We start from the raw sequence: 20,704 nt of genomic DNA, 5'->3' as shown, positions 1-20,704 counted from the left end.
ATTTCCAGGTAGATGCTTTATCCACTGTGCCACCATAGGTCAGGCCAGGAATCTGAGTCTTGACCTCATATCTGGGTCTGAGGCTCTGACCCTTGTTCTAGCATCTTGAAGGTAACAATCTAAACCCACCTACCCTTCCCCCTCCCTGCATGGCACAGACTTCCCTCAAGTGACTGCAGCTTAGCCCTGGACTAGACCATGTGAAAACCCGGGTACATAGGTGTAGTCTATACAGTGACAGAGGCCATCCTAGGGCAGGAAGCCCGGGCTAGGCAGGGTTCCGCCTACAGGTATTAGTTCAATAAGGCCAGTATTAATTCCACGGAGGTCATTCATTCCACAGGGGCACAGGTTGGAGAGAGTGGCCCCCTGGAGTGACACACCACACCTCTGTACAGCAGTAGACCAAATTCTAGTCAGGGCTACGAATCCCCCACCCCCAAATTCTGAGTCCATGGCAGCACAAAGATAAAATTGGTGACTTTGCCATAATGTGCAGTTGTGATCATTTTAGCCTGAAAAACTTAAAGCAGGTGTTCTCCAACATCTCTGTTGGCCATTAAAAGAAATCCAAATAAAAACTGGCAGCACATCTCCCTCTAAGCAATGTAACTTTATTTATTCACATACTCCTTAATTTATTCCACAGATATCTGTTGCGTAACACGTGCCAAACTCTGCGTTGGGCTCTGGGGATGTGCACGATTTATCATCTGTATAATCTATAATAAAAATGTGGTGAAGCATTTAAGACACTGGTTTTTAAAATATTTAAATGGTTGCCTGACCAGGTGGTGGTGCAGTGAATAGAGCGTCAGACCGGGATGCAGAAGGACTCAGGTTCGAGACCCCGAGGTTGCCAGCTTGAGCACGAGCTCATCTGGTTTGAGCAAAAAGCTCACCAGCTTGGACCCAAGGTCGCTGGCTCGAGCAAGGGGTTACTCGGTCTGCTGAAGGCCTATGGTCAAGGCACAGATGAGAAAGCAATCAATGAACTAAGGTGTCACAACGAAAAACTGATGATTGATGCTTCTCATCTGTCTCCATTCCTGTCTGTCCCTATCGATCCCTCTCTCTGACTCTTTCTCTGTCCCTGTAAAAATAAATAATTTAAAAATTTTAATATAAAATAAAATATTTAAATGGTTAGCCATATAATTAATTGTTAACCAGGAGTGAAATACACATGGGGCTCAAGCACAAGTCAGAAGCATGGGGCAGAGGAAGTGTCCACCCCAGGTCTAGTAGTTCTTAGCTGAGAAATTGAACAAATCATGTCACCATTCTGAAGTGCCTGTAAAACGGGGTGACAGACAGCACCCTCTGTTTGGACAGGTGTAATGAATAGAGCAGAGAACCCATGTGAACACTTTATTGCATGCCTGCCTGGGGTCCTGACGTGCTCAGCAGATACGATGGCCGTGGATCTGGAATATTTTCATTGGGCAGGAATTAAAGAGCAGTCCCTTGGTTTCTGACAAGTAAATTATCTGCACAGAGGAAAATGCTTGCCTTTTGGTTCTCATAACACAGTAGTGGTTTAGAGCACAACCTTTGAGGTCAGGCAACCGGGGTTTCGAGCCCAGCTCCATCACTTCTGACTATGTTTTCTTGGCCAAGTCATTTGGGCTCTCTAAGCCTTGCTTTCTGTATCTGAAACAGGTGAGAAATAACTACCAGCCTCATGGAGTTTTTGGTGAGGATGAAATAACACATGGCCTGCACCGGGCAGGCATTTGCCTACCGGCTATGCAGTAAGGTCTTGCTGCCTGTGACTGGCTCCCCTTTCTGAGCAGAGAGGGAGGAGGGGTGCAGGCAGACCAGTCAGCTCAATCTGAGAAACAGCATGGTATGCTGCAACAGGAGAGCCCCGGAGTCTGAACAATGACTCCCGCAGGACGGTGCACATCACGGGCTTTGTGATACAGCCCCATACCCTCACACTTGGTTGACAAGCTGCCCTCTGTCTGTGTACCACCCCACGCCACACTGCGATCCCTGGAAGTGATACCTGCATGGCCTCCCTGCCGTGTGTCATCTGGTTTGGGTGGGCCTGCAGTCATTTTGAATCTTACATCTGTCTTCTGGGTTATTGGCACTCCCACTTAATTGACTACTAATTAATTGCAAATGTTGTGAGTGCCTTTCCTGTTCCTCACCATTAACCATTGGGGTCTCTGGGAATCTAGGTATGGAAAAGGTGACTTTACATCCCCAGATGTCAAGACCCGGGGGTGTGGGGGTGGCTGAGTAAGTCTGGCACATAGCGATGCTCATTAGGCCGATATTCAAGGCCACAGAACATGCCAGATCCTGGGACAAGCTGGCGTGGGTGCTGTCCAAGGTGGCCAAGTTTTTAACCTCAGCACAAAGAGGGATGGAGGTGACAATGGCCCAACACCCAGGCTAAGGGTTCACAAACTAGCAGACCAGCCTTGCACTGCAGGGGTGGGACCCTTCCCCCTTTTTGATTCCTGAAGCCACTTCAGTTATTCCCAGGGTCCCTGCCCGCCTGATGTTTACAGGGCTGACAGTACCCCACTCTCCTGCTGACAACTTCAATGCTGCTCAGAAAGGATTAAGATCTTACTTAAACATATACACAAAGCTCCCTTGGGCACAGCTGTCAAGGTGAAGAGCTGAGGCGGCAAACCTTGTTCAAAAAAAGAAAAAAAAATCCAGCAATAAAGTTGGAAACATCACGAGAGAGTCCTCTGTTCGGAAGCCTGGCTGGTGCAGCCTTGCTGCACAGATCCGCTCTGCTCTCCCCAGCTCACCCCCCACTGGGGAGGGGAGGGGGCAGTCACGCTGCCCCTGTCTCAGGCCATGATCACCTGCCATGTGAGCTGAGTCAGCAGGGCCCCAGACTTCTCTGGCTGGCACAAATGCTTAGTACCTTTTAGGTCAGACTCTCTCCCGTCAGCAGTGAGTCAATCAAGGGGACAGTGGCCAGCTGGGCTGAGGTAAGATCTCCCTTTGGGCACAGGTACTAGCCTGGCCAGGGAGGCACCTGGTTTCACCCCCACCTTGGATGTCCCTACAAGGATCTCACTGTGCCCTTGCACAGTTTATATAACACTGTTACTCCATTTGTCACCTCACCCCACCATCCTAACACCCTGCAGGCAGATCTTATTAGCTCCCTCTTAATGCTTAATGGGGCCAAAAGAGGTTCAGGAATGTGCCCAAGCTCACACAGCTACAACGTGGTATAGAAAGACCGAAAGTCTGGTCAGCCTGCCTGTTCCAAATCCTGTGCTCTCCTCTCCTCTGCCATCACATGCCTCCCTCTCCGGGCGGCAGTCCCCTTTCTAGTTTCCCCAGGGAGATGGGGAGAACAGCCCTAGGAGTCAACAGCTTTGGTGCGTGGGGTTTGCCTGACCCCATGGGGATTCCCAGCCACCCTGGGAAGGTTTCTCCTATAGACACAGGGCCCATCTGCCTACCCGCCACAACACCGGCCACGTAGACAAGCCCAATACGGGTTGCTCCATGCACCATCTCCAAGGGCACCCCCACCAGGAGCTGCAGCACCACGTTGAGTCCCAGGTGTTCTATCCTGTAGAGAGAGACCACACTCCATTCATTCATCTACTCATCCATTCATCCATTCAACAAACGCTGTATGCCAAGATGCTGGGATCCTGCAGTGAACAAGACCCTGTACCTGCCTTTGAGGAGCTCATGGTCTAGGACGGAGGTGGGCAGGAATTACAAAAGAGACATCGTCTTCAAAGAGTGTTCCGTTTATACCTTCCCCACTACCTGAGACAAGAACCCGTAAAAGGCCTGTGAGGTACCTGGCAGTGTCTGCACTTGCCACAGTGAGAGAGGCTGACCGTGGCCAAGGTCCAGCAACTCCATTGGCTGAAACACGAAAAGCCAAGGCTCAAAGGGGGACACTGCCTAGCTTAGAGTCACACAGCTGGTCAGCGGCCAGGCTGGTGCCACAGCCCAGATCTCTGATGTGTGGAACTTGCTCCATTCCCCAGGCCACGAGGGCACCCTGGCTTGCTATTGTAAGAGCTAATGACAGTTAAAGAGAAAGATATTTTCTTTTTTTTGTTGTTTATTTATGATTTTGTGTTTACACAGATTCAAGTGTCCCACCGAATATATCTCCCCACCCCTTTATTCCCCCTTGGTTCCCCCCCATGCTCCTCCCCCGAATGCCTTCCCCAGAAAGATATTTTCAAAACAAGTACCAGCATTAGAGAGATCTCTTAGAGCTTACTGATTCAGTTATTACTTAAAATCTCACAGGGGAGGCTTCTCTCTCCCTCCCTACCCCTAAACTCTCAGGGATGGGTTTTCTTACCCTGAGAATACCTTCCTTTTCACACTATCGTATGAGCAGAGCTTGTTACTAAATGGTGTCTAGCCGAGTACATGTTACTAGATAATATCTTAACATTACCATTATTACATTGATGTGTGCTTTCAAGTTTACAAAGCTCTTTAACATCTATTGATAATATCTCGTATAAACTGAGCCAACAGCAGCTGGCCAGCTCCTTGGGGATGTTGAAGTTAGAGGTAACAGAGCATGTAATAAGGGTCTGGACACTAGCCTGGTCTGTTAGCCTGCAGACCAACTGCTCTGCTACATGCACATGGGCACCTGCTTGCAGGAGGGCTCATGTCTCAGAGCAGGCTCTGTCCCGAATTCCCACTATGCCTGGAACCTTCTAGTCCCCCACCCCATCCCCCGACTATGCCAGTCAAAGGCTTCTAGATTAGAAACGTCGGGAAGGTTTACTGAAAAGGAGCTGGTGGTAGCCGCAGAGTCCCAAGCCCAGTCAGGTGGTGTCTCCTTGGTTTACAGCCTAGAACTGGAGACAAGATGAGGCCAGGTGAGGGGAGCCCAGAGCTCCTGCCTCCCAATCCGACCTCTTTCTTCTCTACCACAGGGACTTCTGAGTTCACCAGCCCACACTGTGTCCCTGAATCATGTGCCACCTTGCTGGGCTTTCCCTAGACGCCGGCTAGCTTCCCTATCTCCTGTCTCCTGCAGCACCAGCCAAGAGACCTTCCCTCACAGTCACAGGCCTGGGGACTCCTCCCAGGGCTGCCCCCAGCAGAAGCAAGGGCCAGAGAAAGGCCCGAAGCCACCCCTGTGGCCTCAGCTGGGCCCTGGCCACTCTGGGTTTTCAGCTCTCAAAGGCAAAGAATGGATAAGGAGACCTGGGAGACACTGTCCATTCTCCTTCCTTGCCCCAAGGGATCAGGGAAGGCCGGAGGGCAGGTGGTCCCACGTGCAGCCACGGGCTTAGCCAGCCCAGGCAGGGAAGTCCCTGGTTCCTGTTGTCCCCAGATCTTGACTTACAAGAAGACAGATATGTCACATGCCCCCCTCACTCTGCTCCTTAGCCCTGTGAGATCAAAGCTTGGGACACAGCAGGCAAGGCAAACAGCCCTTGCCAACGGTTCCCTCTGCCTCAGAGTGAAGACATCCATCGGCAACCACCATTAAAATGTCTTCTCACTCCGATCCCCCCCAAGCAGGTACAGCCAATTAGGGGTTGGCGTTTGTGCCGTTAGAGGCTCAGCAAGAAACGCGGCTCATGGTAGGGCTCTCTCTTGGCCACCTTAGGTCTTTCTGCCAAGGAGAGAATGACGGAGCCTTGGAGGCCAGAGTGATCCTTTTCCCATTTCCAACCCCAGGACAGGCATCCCCCAGGGCTTTCCCAGAAAAACAGTGAGCTCCTCTGCTCCTCTCCCGGGAGAGGCTATGAAAGACACCACAGAGGTCTGGCTTCCGAGGCCTCTGCTTTGCCAATGCAGCACTTCTATACGTACAAATGGTCTGCAGCCAAGATAGTGCCCTTCAAGGGAAATGGACCTGGGTAGTCACATGGCCTTATCATAGGGTAAGAGAAACCAGTGAGAACTGACTGCACTGCACCCGAAAGGGGCCACAAGGCTCTGTAAACAGACCCGTAAATATTGCCAAAATTCCTTAAGAAGACTCACCATGTGTGGAGAGCACGCTGGGAGGAAGGCAGTTTCAATACATCTGTCCCTTTACTTCACTGATGGAGGCGCGTGCACGCACGCACACACACGCACACGCACATGCGCACACACAGCTGACCACATTTCCCTCTTTGCTTTGGCCACTAGGAAGCTAAGAAATTATAACCCACCTCTAACAAGTACATAGACTCACATACTATGGATGTTTGTGTTGATTTCACTGTGGGCTTTGAGCATTTCTGTCCCTCTGTTTTCCCTTTCCCATATACTCTCAATAACTCATATATCTTGGTATTAGATGAGTTTCACGAAGCTACCTCACATCCTGTGTCCAGTGAGATAAACTAAAAAGTATATTTCAGCCCAGGCTATCTGGGTCACTTATTTTTCCACAGGGACTCTTGATACAGTGGAAGACAACAAGTACTCACCCCGCATGCATGAGGATGTACGTCAAGTAGCGCCAAGCCTGGGCCCGGAGCTGTGGGTGGTAAACCAGGGAGTTCTTCAAGTATCGTGGATGGGTTACCTGCAGCACAAACTGATCCAGCGACACTCCATTGTAGAGGAAAAAGGCAACCTGGAGGGAAGCACAGGACAGAGGGGGCCCATTACTAAGTGCAGCACTGCCCAGCTGCCCCTCCTGTGCTAACATTCGGCACCCTTACTGGAAGCTGTCATCTCTCCTTCTCTGACCAGCACTCAGCCACGCCTCCAACTGTCTCTTACTCCACTTGTGTCCGACTATCTTGTGTGAGATGTTCACAAAAGGTCACATGATCTCTTCCCACACCTCCTTGGTGCTAAGCCGGAGGGTTTGGAGGATTTTAAACTTTAATTCCAATGACAATTCACATACTCATTTGGGGGATAAGGCAATCCCACATAAGTTGATTAAAAAAAATTGTGGTAAAATACATATAACATAAACTTACCATCTAAATCAGTCTTAGGTGTACAACTCAGTGACACTAATTACACTTAAATTGTTAGGCAACCGTCACCACCACCCACCCACAGAAGTCTTTTCATGCTGCAAACCTGCACCCATTAAACATCAGCTTCCCATTCTCCTCTACCCAGTCCCCCGCACCCACTATTCTACTTTAGGTCTCTATGAATCTGCCTATTTTAGGGACCTCGACTGGCCTATTTCACCTAAGCATCATGTCAAGGTTCATCCATGCTGTAGATTAGGTCACAATTTCCTTCCCGTTTAAAGGATGAATAAATAATATTCCACTGTATGTACAAACCACATTTTGCTTATCATTCATCTGTTGATGAACACCTGGGTTGCTTCCACATTTTAACTACCGTGAATAATGCTGTTACAAACAGGGGGCACAAATATCTCCTTGAGTCCCTGCTTTCCATTACTTTAGGTATATACACAAAAGTGGAATTGCTGGGTCATGTGTCAAATCTGTTTAATTTTCTGAGTATCCGCCACACTATTCCCTCCACAGGCCACACATCATGTTATACTCCCTCCAACGGTACTCGAGGGTCCCAATTTCTCTGCATCCAACACGCCACATAAGTAGACTTTGCAAATGACTGAAACATATTTATTTAAGCCCTAAAAGGGAATTTTTTTTCTGGAACTCTTTCTAAAGTGCATCACTCATGTCCCTGTGTTCTTAATCAGGGTACATGCATAATCTTTTAAGGATGCCTCAGGTTCTTCTTTGTCTTTTTATCTTTTCCAAGTTGAGAGGAGGGGAGGGAGATAGAGAGACAGACTCCTGCATGTGCCCTGACCAGGATCCACCTGTCAACCCCCATTTGGGGCTGATGCTCTGCCCATCTGGGGACATGCTCACAATTAAGCTATTTTTAGCACCTGAGGCAGAGGCTCCACGGAGCAATCCTCGGTGCCCGGGGCCAATGCACTTGAACCAATCTGCCATGGCTACAGGAGGGGGAGAGAGAGAAGGAGAGAAAGAGAAAGGGGAGGGGAGGGTGGAGGAGCAGATGGTCACTTCTCCTGTGTGCCCTGATCAGAAACTGAACCCAGGACATCCATACACTAGGCTAGGCTGATGCTCTACCACTGAGCAAACTGGCCAGGGCAAGGATGCATCAGGTTCTGATCTGGGCTATAGGAGTGATGTTTTATCCATTAATTGATGAAGTTTCCGCCTGATCAGGCGGTGGCGCAGTGGATGGAGCGTCGGACTGGGATGCGGAAGGACCCAGGTTCGAGACCCCGAGGTCGCCAGCTTGAGCGCGGGCTCATCTGGCTTGAGCAAAAAGCTCACCCAAGGTTGCTGGCTCCAGCAAGGAGTTGCTCAGTCTGCTGAAGGCCCACGGTCAAGGCACATGTGAGAAAGCAGTCAATGAACAACTAAGGTATCGCAATGAAAAACTGATGATTGATGCTTCTCATCTCTCTCCATTCCTGTCTGTCTGTCCCTATCTATCCCTCTCTCTGACTCTCTCTCTGTCCCTGAAAAAAAAATGGTGGTGTCTATGTGTCAAGATTGTACTTAAAAAAGAAAAAAAAAAGCCCTGGCCGGTTGGCTCAGCGGTAGAGTGTCGGCCTAGCGTGCGGAGGACCCGGGTTCGATTCCCGGCCAGGGCACACAGGAGAAGCGCCCATTTGCTTCTCCACCCCTCCGCCGCGCTTTCCTCTCTGTCTCTCTCTTCCCCTCCTGCAGCCAAGGCTCCATTGGAGCAAAGATGGCCCGGGCGCTGGGGATGGCTCTGTGGCCTCTGCCTCAGGCGCTAGAGTGGCTCTGGTCGCAACATGGTGACGCCCAGGATGGGCAGAGCATCGCCCCCTGGTGGGCAGAGCATCGCCCCTGGTGGGCGTGCCGGGTGGATCCCGGTGGGGCGCATGCGGGAGTCTGTCTGACTGTCTCTCCCCGTTTCCAGCTTCAGAAAAATGAAAAAAAAAAAGAAAAAAGAAAAAAAAAATTTGATGAAGTTTCCCTTCTACACTAAATAGACCCAAATCCTTGTATTTCTTTAAGACTCAGGTCTACTTTTAAATGTTTTGTTGTCTCCCAGACTGCCAGTTGTCAGCAGGTTGCTGACCAGGTTCCACAACCAGATTCTCACTTCTTCTTGCTCTCAGGTAGTGGGTCCCTTCTACTTTCTGTTATGGAATCAGAAAACCAGGTTTCTAGAACTGTATACAAAACAAAACGCCTTGGGCTTTTTTGTATAAGGACTTTGAAAGAGTTATTGCAACATTTTCTTCTAGATTGGTGGCTTAAAATTACATAGCTGAGATTTATGGATATTTGAAACCAATCTACACATAAAATCTGGCTTCTCTGGATAACCTTGGACAAATTATCTGAATTCTCTGGTTCTCGATTGCCTGGTCTGGAAACAGGGATATGAATGCCTATACTTCCAGGGTGGTCATGAGGTTGGAAAGATAAAATAAACTAAGACCCACCAGGTGCCAGGCATGTGATCTGTGAAGGCAGCTGTAATTAGTGTCGAGTTAAGACTTCCTGGGCTGAGCCTGGAATGGCGCAGGCCCCCCAGCAGCTGGACTCTCCTGGGCTCTCTGGGGAGCCGTGCTGTCCACCTTACAGGATGCGGGTGGCCTGGCAACAAATACAGCTTCCAAGGCAGCTCGTTATTATTGGTCCTCAAATAGAAGTTAATAAATAGACCAACACAGTAAGCATTTGGAGAAGGAGGCCAAGAATATCTCAGAAAAATCGCAACTTCAACATGTCCAGGGATGAAACCTTAACTGCAGAGGGGTTCTGGTCAACAGACCAGCTATTCTGATTTCGTAGAAAAAGAAGAAGAAAGCCATGAAGCTTAACGATCCTGTCATTTGATTAGGAACTTTTTACAAGAACATATGCAGGGGTGGTAATTAGGCCCGTGGCTCTGGAAGAGAAATGGTGGAGATTATAAAATGCCGAAGGGAAGCCAAGCATCCGCCGGAGAGCTGGGGTTGGGGGGCCCGCGGGTTCTTAGGTTGAACAGCCCAAATAATTTAGAGTTCCTTATACATGGGGCACCTCTGGATTCTGCTGCATACATAGGCAGACTTTCAGAATAACAATAGGTCTGGATGATTCCCAAAGGGGAGAATGTTCTTTCAAAATATGTTAAGCCCACATTTACCTGTTCCTAAGCACTCTCTCCCCTATAGATCTATGTGATGCTTAAATACTCCATTCTCTAGCTCAAGAGGAGGCCTGCTTATTCCTGTCTCACAGGTGGACGGTGGAGTCCCAGGGGAGCAAATGACTTGTCCATATTATTCACTCCTGGAGGAACTGAAATAACTTGGTTTTAATGAGTTAGCCTCACTGAATGCCCCAAGTCAGTGAACTCATTACATTGTTTGTGTTGCTATTATTTTGGCGGGGTGGTCATACGGGGATTCTGCTGTAGTGAATATTGCTTGAAGTAATCATCTTTGGAATACCTGTGAGGTCCAGGAAGTATAACAACACTGCAAGCTCTGTAATGGGGCCTGACTTGCTGACAGCTGCTCTCGGCTCCTCAACCTGCCCCTCCTGATCTCAGATATCCTCCTGGCCCCGGCTCTGCCGAGGCTGAGCAGCCCCTTCCCCACCCTTGTCCTTGCCTCCAGCAATGTGATCGTGATCATGAACCAGGGTGGGGGGCAACAGGTGTAACTGTCGTAGTACCACTTCCGGTCAATCTCCCGGGGCAAGGTCTCGTAGGCCACGTGGCGGATCAGCCGCTGGGAGAGGTTCAGCCCTTTCTCCTCCAGCAGGGCCTTGCTGCACAGCCTGCGGTTCCCTTGCAGGATGGCCTGACGGAAGCTGTTGGACCGCTTGTTGCTCATCTGCAGAAGAAACAGGGTTGGGATCAGAATCGGAACCAGGGTCTCTGGGGAAGCCCTGACCCATTTCCTATCCAGCATCATCCTTAGACTAACCAGGCCTAATCCCACCTTTCTCATTCTTCTACAATAGTTCATAGGAAACAATATTCACTGAGCTCTCATGTGTCAGGGGTTGTTCTAAGCACTTCACATGTTGGTTCACATGATACAACGGGTCTACCTGTTATATTAATATAAAGACTATGAATACCCCCATTCTATTGGATGTGGGAACTAAAGCACAGAGAGTTTTAAGAATCCATCAAGTTCTTAGCCCTGGCCGGTTGGCTCAGTGGTAGAGCATCGGCCTGGCGTGCAGGAGTCCCAGGTTCAATTCCTGGCCAGGGCACACAGGAGAAGCACCCATCTGCTTCTCCACCCCTCCCCCTCTCCTTCCTCTCTGTCTCTCTCTTCCCCTCCCGCAGCCAAGGCTCCATTGGAGCAAAGTTGGCCCGGGCGCTGAGGATGGCTCCTTGGCCTCTGCCTCAGGCGCTAGAATGGCTCTGGTTGCAATAGAGCGACACCCCAGATGGGCAGAGCATCGCCCCCTGGTGGGCATGCCGGGTGGATCCTGGTCGGGCGCATGCGGGAGTCTGTCTGACTGCCTCCCCGTTTCCAACTTCAGAAAAATATTTAAAAAAATAATAAAAATAAAAATAAAAAAGAATCCATCAAGTTCCAACTAAGTAAAGCTCCTGAGCTGGTATTCATATATTCACTATACCTCTTTCCATCCACACATCCTTCACCCATCCATCACGATTTCCTCAGCAACCGCTAAATGTCAAGCACATTGCCAGACACAGGGGATACAGTTGTGCTCGAGACAGATAAGTAGTCAGCAATCCTGATTCAGAGTCAAGGCTGCCACAGGGGCACACAACAGGGAGCCCAACCTAATTTCAAGGTAGTCAGGGAGCGCTTCCTGGAGGAGGTGATATCTGAGTGAGAACTGAAGGATGAGCAGGACTTAGCATCCTCACAAACACTAGCTTGGGAAGAGGGGGCAACCCTTGCTGACTTCCCCAGAATCAGAACCCAAAACTGTGCCTGGGGAAGGTCACCACTCCTGAGTGCCTCCAAGGTAACTGCAACTCTTGGTGAGCCCAGGAACTGGTTGCAGAGCCTTGCCTAAGGTCTAACCCTACCCTCGGCAGCCCAAAGCTGCTCGACACAGCAGAGCCCTGGCTGCCTCATCGAGCAGCAGCCTGGTTCCACACATCGAAGGCAGCATTGCTGACTTCCAGCCTCCTGAGGCCTCTGTCACCTCCCATGCTTCCTCTACAACCACATTCTAGACCTTGATTATGGGGAGATGTCCTAGAGACATAGTCTTCTCAACCCCAGAGTCCACAGTACTGCCTGCATGACTGTTACACAGTAGCTGGGGTGGAGATCATCAACATACTCCTGGGACTGTGGGCCCAGCAGTGGCTATTAGGCTAAACCTGGAGGTTAGAGTCCAGAGAGGGTTGGCCAGCTGGACCAGGCCAGTTTGAGGTCCTGTTAGAGGGAAGGTAGCTGGGGAGGATCTGCATTCAGACCAGGCCAGTAGAATGAGCCTCCTTCTGCTGTGCCCTTTACCCCTCTGGGTTCTGCTGTCTCTCACCATTCAAATCCAGCTTAAAGCCTGACCAGGCAGTGGCGCAGTGGACAGAGCGTCAGCCCGGGACGCTGAGGACCCAGGTTTGAAACCCCAAGGTCACCAGCTTGAGGGTGAGCTCACCAGCTGGAGTGCGGGGTCACTGGCTTGAGCATGACACCATAGACATGATCCCATGGTCACTGGCTTGAGCCCAAGGTCGTTGGCTTGAGCCCAAGGTCAATGGCCTGGCCCAAGGTCGCTGGCTTGAGCAAACGGTCACTGGCTTGGCTGGAGCCCCCTGGTCAAGGCATGTATGAGAAAACTATCAATGAACAACTAAAGTGACACAACTATGAGTTGATGCTTCTCATCTCTTTCCCTTCCTGTCTGCCTGACCCACACTTCAAATTATAAAAAAAAAAAAATCTAGCTAAAGAAAGCCCCAGCAGGCCTTCCCAGATGAACCCCTTCTAAAGATTCCCTATTCTCTTCCATGCCTACAAAGCTTGGGTCTGGTTCTACCTAGCAGCACAGGACTTGTCAGTGCAGGTAGGGCTTGGGGCTCCCTGTTCACTCAAGCCCAAGGCAGAATCACACTGGGAAGTATCTTGTAGCCACTCTTCCCATCCTCTCTCCCGATCTCTGTGTACAAGTATGCATATGTACACAGGCGTGCCCCACACATACACTCAGACACACCCACGGCTGTGCCCTGAGTATCCGTGGTGGGATGGGCTCAGTGTGAGTACAGGAGAAACACAGAGAGCACACACATGCTCACCATGCACCTGCACCCTGGGTGTACCTACAACTGTGCCGGGTGCAGCAGAAGCCACGGTCGTGGGCCTCACAGAGCTTGTAAGGAGAGACAGCGGTGTAACAGCAGTAAAAGAGGGTGTCCGCTTGACCTGTGGCGGCCCAGTGAATAAAAGCATCAACCTGGAACACTGAGGTTGCTGGTTCAAAACCCTGCACTCATCTGGTCAAGGCACATATGGGAGTTGATGCTTCCTGCTCCTCCTCCCTCCTTTCTCTCTCTTTATCTCCCCTTTCTCTCTCTCTCTCTCTCCTCTCTAAAATGAATTTTAAAACTAAATAAATAAAAAGAGGGTGTCATCTTAGTTCTCTGGTGCATGGTATTATCCCCACTTATAAAGATGGGACCAGAGCTTGGAGAGAACAATATCTCGAGGATCCCTAGTTAGTAAATCACAGAGTCAGAATTCAAATCCAGACCTGCCTGACTGTGGAATCCATGTAAGTTTTACTTTTATGCCAATGAGATAAGGGGTCCTCTTCTTCCAGATGGATGCAGCCATCCCAGGCCTTGGTGAACAAAGCCCAGGCCAGGCTTCAGTCCCTATTCATCCCTCAGCCAGGCATCCTGCATGCCCATACATAACAACCCTGGCCACTCAGCTGTAATACAGTGTGTCCGTAAAGTCATGGTGCACTTTTGACCAGTCACAGGAAAGCAACAAAAGATGATAGAAATGTGAAATCTGCACCAATTAAAAGGAAAACTCTTCCAGTTTCATACCTATTCAGTGCAGTTCGATGTGGGCTCACGGACAGATTTTTTAGGGCTCCTTAGCTAGCTATTCCGTATAGCCTCTAAAGGTTCGTCACTGACTGATGGCCTACCAGAACGGGGTTTCTCCACCAAACTGCCAGTTTCCTTCAACTGCTTATCCCACCGAGTAATGTTATTCCTATGTAGTGCCGCTTCATTATAAACGCACTGATATTCACGTTGCACTTTGGTCACGGATTTGAATTTAGCGAGCCACAGAACACACTGAACTTTCCTCTGTACCATCCACATCTCGACTGGCATGGCCGTGGGCTGCTCCGCTGTATACACGGTGTTACGTCATCATCTGCACATGCGCACATGCTGCCACATCATCCTACAGAAACTGGGAGGGTTTTCCTTTTATTTGGTGCAGATTTCACATTTCTATCGTCTTTTGTTGCTTTCCTGTGACTGGTCAAAAGTGCACCATGACTTGACGGACACACTGTATAATGTGGTCTGTGCTATAAGAGAGGCCTTGCAAAGCACTGTGGGGTTCTGAGTAAGGTTGGTTCATCCTGCCTCGGTGGGGGTGAGAAAGATCTGCATCCCGAAAGATGCAGAGTTCACCTGCTGGAAGAACATTACCATAGACAACAAAGTCTTTCAAATACTTCATCTTGTTTAATCCTTGCAACAACCCCAAAGAAGGTATCTTTTGGCTTATTTTTACAAATGGGAAGACCCAGGCTCAGAGGAGCTTTCCCAGTGAGCGGCAAAGGCGGAGCCAGGGGTGGGACCCAGGTCTGCCTGGCTCCAGGCCCTGAGCTCCCTGTCCTATTCAGAGCTTCCCCCTTCGTTACCCCTTCTCAGTCATGGTCTCCGGGGCAGCCCTGCTCACATGAATCCAAGCTACAGCTGGCCACCCCAGCTCAGAACTTGTAGATATCCCAACAGGAATAAGCAAACTGCTGTTGTGAGTTCACACAGAGGACCCCACGGACCACTTGCTGGAGAGAAGCATGTCATGGGCCTCACCATGCCCTCACTCTGCCCTGCGACTGAGTGGGGTACACGGCAAACGTGCCTGCGCTGGGGCTGTGAAGGAGCCTGTGCAGGCTCAAACCCTGGGCCTGGTCTCCGGTGGCATTGCTGGGCTCTCTAAGTCATAGGGCTCACCTCCAGTGCCTATGCCCCACCCCCCAGAGCTCAGCTCGGGCCCTGCCCTCTGGAAGGTCTGCCCCCTGGGCCCACTCTGAGCAGGAGAATCCTAAAGCCCTACCACTGCTCCCTGCACTCATGTTAACCTCTGGGCAAAGGCAGGTCCTCAGCCAAGAGGCAATTAATACAAGTTCAAAGTCTGGGCATCCACATCAGAGCGCTCACCTGGCCCAGTGACAGGTACGAGTGGTACTGGCTCCCCCATCACCCACACCAGGGAACTTCACACCAGTCATTTCACTCTCATCCCTTCCATGGTGACAGAGGAGAGGCCTCTGTTTCCACTTCAACAGGGAATCCAAGAGCAGAGTCCAGCCTTGCAAACATCCTGTTAGTTCAGGCAGCTTCCAGGGACATCCCAGCCATCCCATGGCAGGTAAAAGGCTTCCCGCTTAATCCCATTCACCCCAGCCCAATGTCACCCTAGTAATAACCCAGCAGTACCTCCAGTGAGGGGGAAGTCCCTACTCTAACACACCAGACCCGTCGGCACGATTCATGGGCTTCCGGTCTCCAGTCCCTCCAACAATGCAAGACATCTGCCAGTAGGTCTGATGAGCTCGTGTACCACACTATTCCTGGAGAGGTCTGGCCCGATCCTCCCAACATCTACTCCCAGCTCCTCTCCTGCCAACGATAACCTCCCACCTTCCACTCCTCGCCCTCTGTTTCGGTGGAACTGTCCCCACTTCCAGCTCCAGAGGTGGGCACTGATTGGTTTGAGTCAATCTACACATCCCAAATGACCCAACCTGGGCCAACAGAAGGGAGGAAATCCCTCGTGCGGGACTAACCACAACAAGAGTCCCTCTGGGGAGGCGGGGGCTAGGGACTGGACGGAAGATGGTGAAGGGATGAGCTAAAAAACATAGATACATAACATACAGACACAGACCTCAGGGTGGCCACAGCCAGAGGGAAAGGGGGTAGGGGCAAGGTGGAGGTGGGCAGAGTGGGGCAGACAGTGGGGACGGAAAGAGACTGTTTGGGGCAAAGGGTGCACAGTGCAGGGTGCAGATGGCAATGTACTGCATGGTACACTTAAAACCTGAATGGTTTTGCAAACCAATGTCATCCCAATAAATCCAATTAATAAAAATAAATGATAAAATAGAGAAGGAAGTTCCAAGTAGAGAGCACAGGCACATGCGTGTGCGCGCGCGCGCACACACACACACACACACACACACACACAAAATAAGAAGCCCATTAGATTTCCATGTACTAGAAATATACCCGTGGAAATGAAAAAATTTAAAAACGATAACCTTTTTTTAAAACTTCAAAACTAAAATACTTAGATATAAACCTAACAACAAAGTATGTTATGTTGAAACCACAAAATGCCAATGAGGCCTTGGCCAGTTGGCTCAGCAATAGAGTGCTGGCCTGGCATGGGAAAGTCCCGGGTTCGATTCCCGGTTAATGCACACAGGAGAAGCGCCCATCTGCTTCTCCACCCCTCCCTCTTCTTTTTTTCTCTCTCTTCTTCTCCCACAAGCCATGGCTTGAATCACTGGAGCAAAGTTGGCCGCAGGTGCTGGGGACGGCTCCATGGCCTCCCCTCAGCGCTGGAAAGAGCAGCAGAGCAGCAGCCTCAGATGGGTGGAGTATCAACCTGTAGGGGCTTGCCAGGTGGATACCAGGTCCGGTCCGGCTGCAGGCGGGAGTCAGTCTGTCTATCTGCCTCTCTGCCTCTCACTTAATTAAAAAAAAATCCAATGAAAGAAATCAAAGCTCTAAGTAAATAGAAAGACATGTTCATCAGAAAAAAAAAAAAAAAAGAGTCCCTGTCTCTCTTGAATGGTAAGGCCTGAGGGTGTGAGGGCTGGAACAGCTGCAGCCACTTCGTTGCCACACTAGGAGGGTTTGGAATCGCCAGGGGCTTCCCCAAGTATGGGCTGATAGAATGCAGAACTGAGAGTTAGAGAAACTGGGTCCCTGGTGATATCCTGCTGAAGCCTAGACTTTTTCAAGACTGTGGGCTTTAATCGTCCAAAAGGGAAGCCACAGGCCCTGGTCAGTTGGCTCAGCAGTAGAGCGTCGGCCTGGCATACAGGAGTCCCAGATTCGATTCCCGGCCAGGGCACACAGGAGAAGCGCCCATCTGCTTCTCCACCCCTCCCCCTCTCCTTCCTCTCTGTCTCTCTCTTCTCCTCCCGCAGCCGAGGCTCCATTGGAGCAAAGATGGCCTGGGCGCTGAGGATGGCTCTGGATGCAACAGAGCGATGCCCCAGAGGGGCAGGGCATCGCCCCCTGGTGGGCGTGCCGGGTGGATCCCAGTCTGGCGCATGCGGGAGTCTGTCTGACTGCCTCTCCGTTTCCAGCTTCGGAAAAATGAAAAAAATAAAAAACAAATAAAAAACAAAAGGGAAGCCACAACCCCCAGGAAGGCCCCTCCCAGCGGCAAGGGCCCCAGAGCGCTCACCAGGTTGACAAAATCCTGGTAGCTGATCTGCCCATCCGCATGGCTGTCGGCCAGAGCCAGGAGCACCTCCCTTTTGTGCGGGTCCAGCTTGGAGCTGTGGCTCTCCAGGAGACTGCGGAACTTGCCTGTGCTGATGTAGCCCGTGTTCCCAGGGTCACACTGAGGGAGAAGCACAGACAAGCAGGGCGTCAGAGGGCGTCCATCCCCCTCTCAGCACTGCCACAGGTTCCCCATCTCCATCACCACTCACTGGCGTCTGTCCCCAGCCCTCTGCCAACAGAGGCCCAGGCAGTCTGGGATGTTCCCAAGACCTCCAGGGGCTTGGACAACCACTTAAAATCCTAGAGGGCCCTGGAGACCTTCAAGATCACTGAATCCAACGTCTGGTGGGTGGATAAGGAACCTAAGGCTCAGAGAAGTTAAATCCCTTCCTGTCCACACTTGCTCCCCAGCCGAGAGGAAAGCGGGAATGGGAAGGCGAGGAGCAGAGGAAGATGAGGCTCTGGCGGGGAATGCTCGAGGTCCAGGAGCAGGGAGCTCAGCCTGGTCTCCAGTTGGGCATCCGGCTGCTGCCCTCCTGTGCCCGCACCCATATGCAGGGCATGGCAGGACAGGGCTCTCCAAAGGCAGCGCTCAGTGTTTTGTTTGTTGGCATCGCCCTTTTGCCCTCGGCAGCTCTGCACACACGGGTCCCTCTGCCCAGGATGCCTTCCTCCCTGGTTTCCCCGGGAGACTCCGACTCACCCTTCCCAGCTCCTCGGATGCCCTGGGCTCCAGGAAGGCTCCCCTCAGACACACGCTGCACCTTGGACAGACCTTCAGCCCCGACCCCACAGTGTTCTCCACTTGTTTACTTTTGACTCCTCACTGGATGGCCAGTTCCTCGAAGGCGGCGTCACAACACACCCCTGGTACCGAGCACGGAGCCCGGCAAAATCAGCACTCGATCAAGATTTGTTGGGCGAATAAACAGTGCAGGTTCAGATGAGTAGAAGGGTGCTAATTTTCCAAGGACGTCTCATCAGTTTTCATTTAGAAAAAGATTTTATTCGTCTCTCCCAGAGAAACTCATCACCTTTCTGCTTCTCTTCCACAGCCCCCCTTTCCTCGAAGAACCCACCCAGGGTCCCCCCACAGCACCCACCCTGCTAGGAAATGATGCTAACCATCTCCTGTGGATGTTGAGAGCTTTCCTGGGCACAAGCGCTTCCCCACGCAAGTTCTCTGCAGCCTGGAGACGCTGCAGTGGGTTGCTGAGATTGTAGTTCATTTATTTATTTATTTATTTATTTCATTGGTTGCTGAGAGTTTAAAATTTTTTTTTTAAGATTTTACTTATTCATTTTAGAGAGGGTACAGAGAGAGACAGAGAGAGAGAAGGAAGGGAGGAGCAGAAAGCATCAACTCCCATATGTGCTTTGACCTGGGAAGCCCGGGGTTTCAAACCGGCAACCTCAGCATCCCATTTACCCACTGTACCACCCCAGGTCAGGCCTAACCCACTATCTTTAACATTAGAGACCAAGACGCCAAGAAACCTTCCTGCCCTACTAGAACCAACTCTAATTAGCAAAATAGAACTGACATACTTTCCTCTCACTTTATTTTTTTAACAGAGACAGAGAGAGGGATAGACAGGGACAGACAGACAGGAATGGAGAGATGAGAAGCATCAATCATTAGTTTTTCGTTGGGCATTGCGACACATAGTTGCTCATTGATTGCTTTCTCACAGGTTGCTGAGAGTTTAAAAGGCAATCAGGGCGCCCTGGCCGGTTGGCTCAGCGGTAGAGCGTCGGCCTAGCGTGCGGAGGACCCGGGTTCGATTCCCGGCCAGGGCACACAGGGGAAGCGCCCATTTGCTTCTCCACCCCTCCACCGCAACTTCCTCTCTGTCTCTCTCTTCCCCTCCCGCAGCCAAGGCTCCATTGGAGCAAAGATGGCCCGGGCGCTGGGGATGGCTCTGTGGCCTCTGCCTCAGGCGCTAGAGTGGCTCTGGTTGCAATATGGCGACGCCCAGGATGGGCAGAGCATCGCCCCCTGGTGGGCGTGCCGGGTGGATCCCGGTTGGGCGCATGCGGGAGTCTGTCTGACTGTCTCTCCCTGTTTCCAGCTTCAGAAAAATGAAGAAAAAGAAAAAAAAAAAAAAAAAAAAAAAAAAAGGGCAATCAGACACCGCGATGCCCACATGTGCATGACAAGGGAGCCCAGAAGGCCAAACCCACAGTTCCCCCTTCTAGATAAGGTCAGTGAAGATTATTCTGGGAAGGCTGCTCTGTATGCAACACTTCTATGGCAATCCGGGAGAACCGGCCGAGAGGCATCAGTCACGGCTATTTCAGTTCTCCCCAGAACTCAACGAGAGAGGCCCTCTATTAAGGAGGCCCACTTAAAAAATCTGGGTGGGGGCCCTGGCCGGTTGGCTCAGCGGTAGAGCGTCGGCCTGGCGTGTGGGGGACCCGGGTTCGATTCCCGGCAAGGGCACATAGGAGAAGCGCCCATTTGCTTCTCCACCCCCACCCCCTCCTTCCTCTCTGTCTCTCTCTTCCCCTCCCGCAGCCAAGGCTCCATTGGAGCAAAGATGGCCCGGGCGCTGGGGATGGCTCCTTGGCCTCTGCCCCAGGCGCTAGAGTGGCTCTGGTCGCGGCAGAGCGATGCCCCGGAGGGGCAGAGCATCGCCCCCTGGTGGGCAGAGCGTCGCCCCTGGTGGGCGTGCCGGGTGGATCCCAGTCGGGCGCATGCGGGAGTCTGTCTGTCTCTCCCCGTTTCCAGCTTCAGAAAAATACAAAAAAAAAAAAATCTGGGTGGGTCCCCACCCTGGGTGGGTCCCCACCCTCAACCCCAAACACCAGGTTTCAGGAATAACACCTATGTGGTTCCCAGGATAGAGTATTTTAGAAAACTCAGCTACTCCTGCTCCACAAAGACCTTTAAGAATAAAAATACCTAATATTTGGCCTGACCTGTGGTGGCGCAGTGGATAAAGCATCGACCTGGAAATGCTGAGGTTGCCGGTTCGAAACCCTGGGCTTGCCTGGTCAAGGCACATATGGGAGTTGATGCTTCCAGCTCCTTCCCCCTTCTCTCTCTCTGTCTCTCCTCTCTCTTTCCCTCTCTCTCTCTCTCTCTCTCTCTCTGTCTGTC

General features: G+C 51.2%; 1 protein-coding gene across 6 annotated transcripts in view; it reads right to left on the bottom strand.

Annotated features, from left to right (window-relative positions):
• The window catches only part of RHBDL3 (rhomboid like 3), a 61,390-nt gene that overhangs the window by 21,448 nt on the left and 19,238 nt on the right, over positions 1 to 20,704 (bottom strand). For 5 of the 6 annotated variants that reach the window (XM_066363797.1, XM_066363798.1, XM_066363800.1 and 2 more), the window contains 4 exons: positions 17,561 to 17,719; positions 10,547 to 10,771; positions 6,408 to 6,556; positions 3,447 to 3,559 (listed from right to left, as the gene is read on the bottom strand). In XM_066363797.1, coding sequence (XP_066219894.1) covers positions 3,447 to 3,559; positions 6,408 to 6,556; positions 10,547 to 10,771; positions 17,561 to 17,719 — 646 coding nt within the window. The remainder of the gene's footprint in view (positions 1 to 3,446; positions 3,560 to 6,407; positions 6,557 to 10,546; positions 10,772 to 17,560; positions 17,720 to 20,704) is intronic. The other variant, XM_066363799.1, reaches the window with a different exon arrangement.

Source organism: Saccopteryx leptura, chromosome 2 (assembly GCF_036850995.1).
Source record: "Saccopteryx leptura isolate mSacLep1 chromosome 2, mSacLep1_pri_phased_curated, whole genome shotgun sequence".
NCBI lineage: Eukaryota > Metazoa > Chordata > Mammalia > Chiroptera > Emballonuridae > Saccopteryx > Saccopteryx leptura.
Note: the sequence above shows the minus strand (reverse complement) of the source record. Positions and strands in the feature narration are given on the sequence as shown.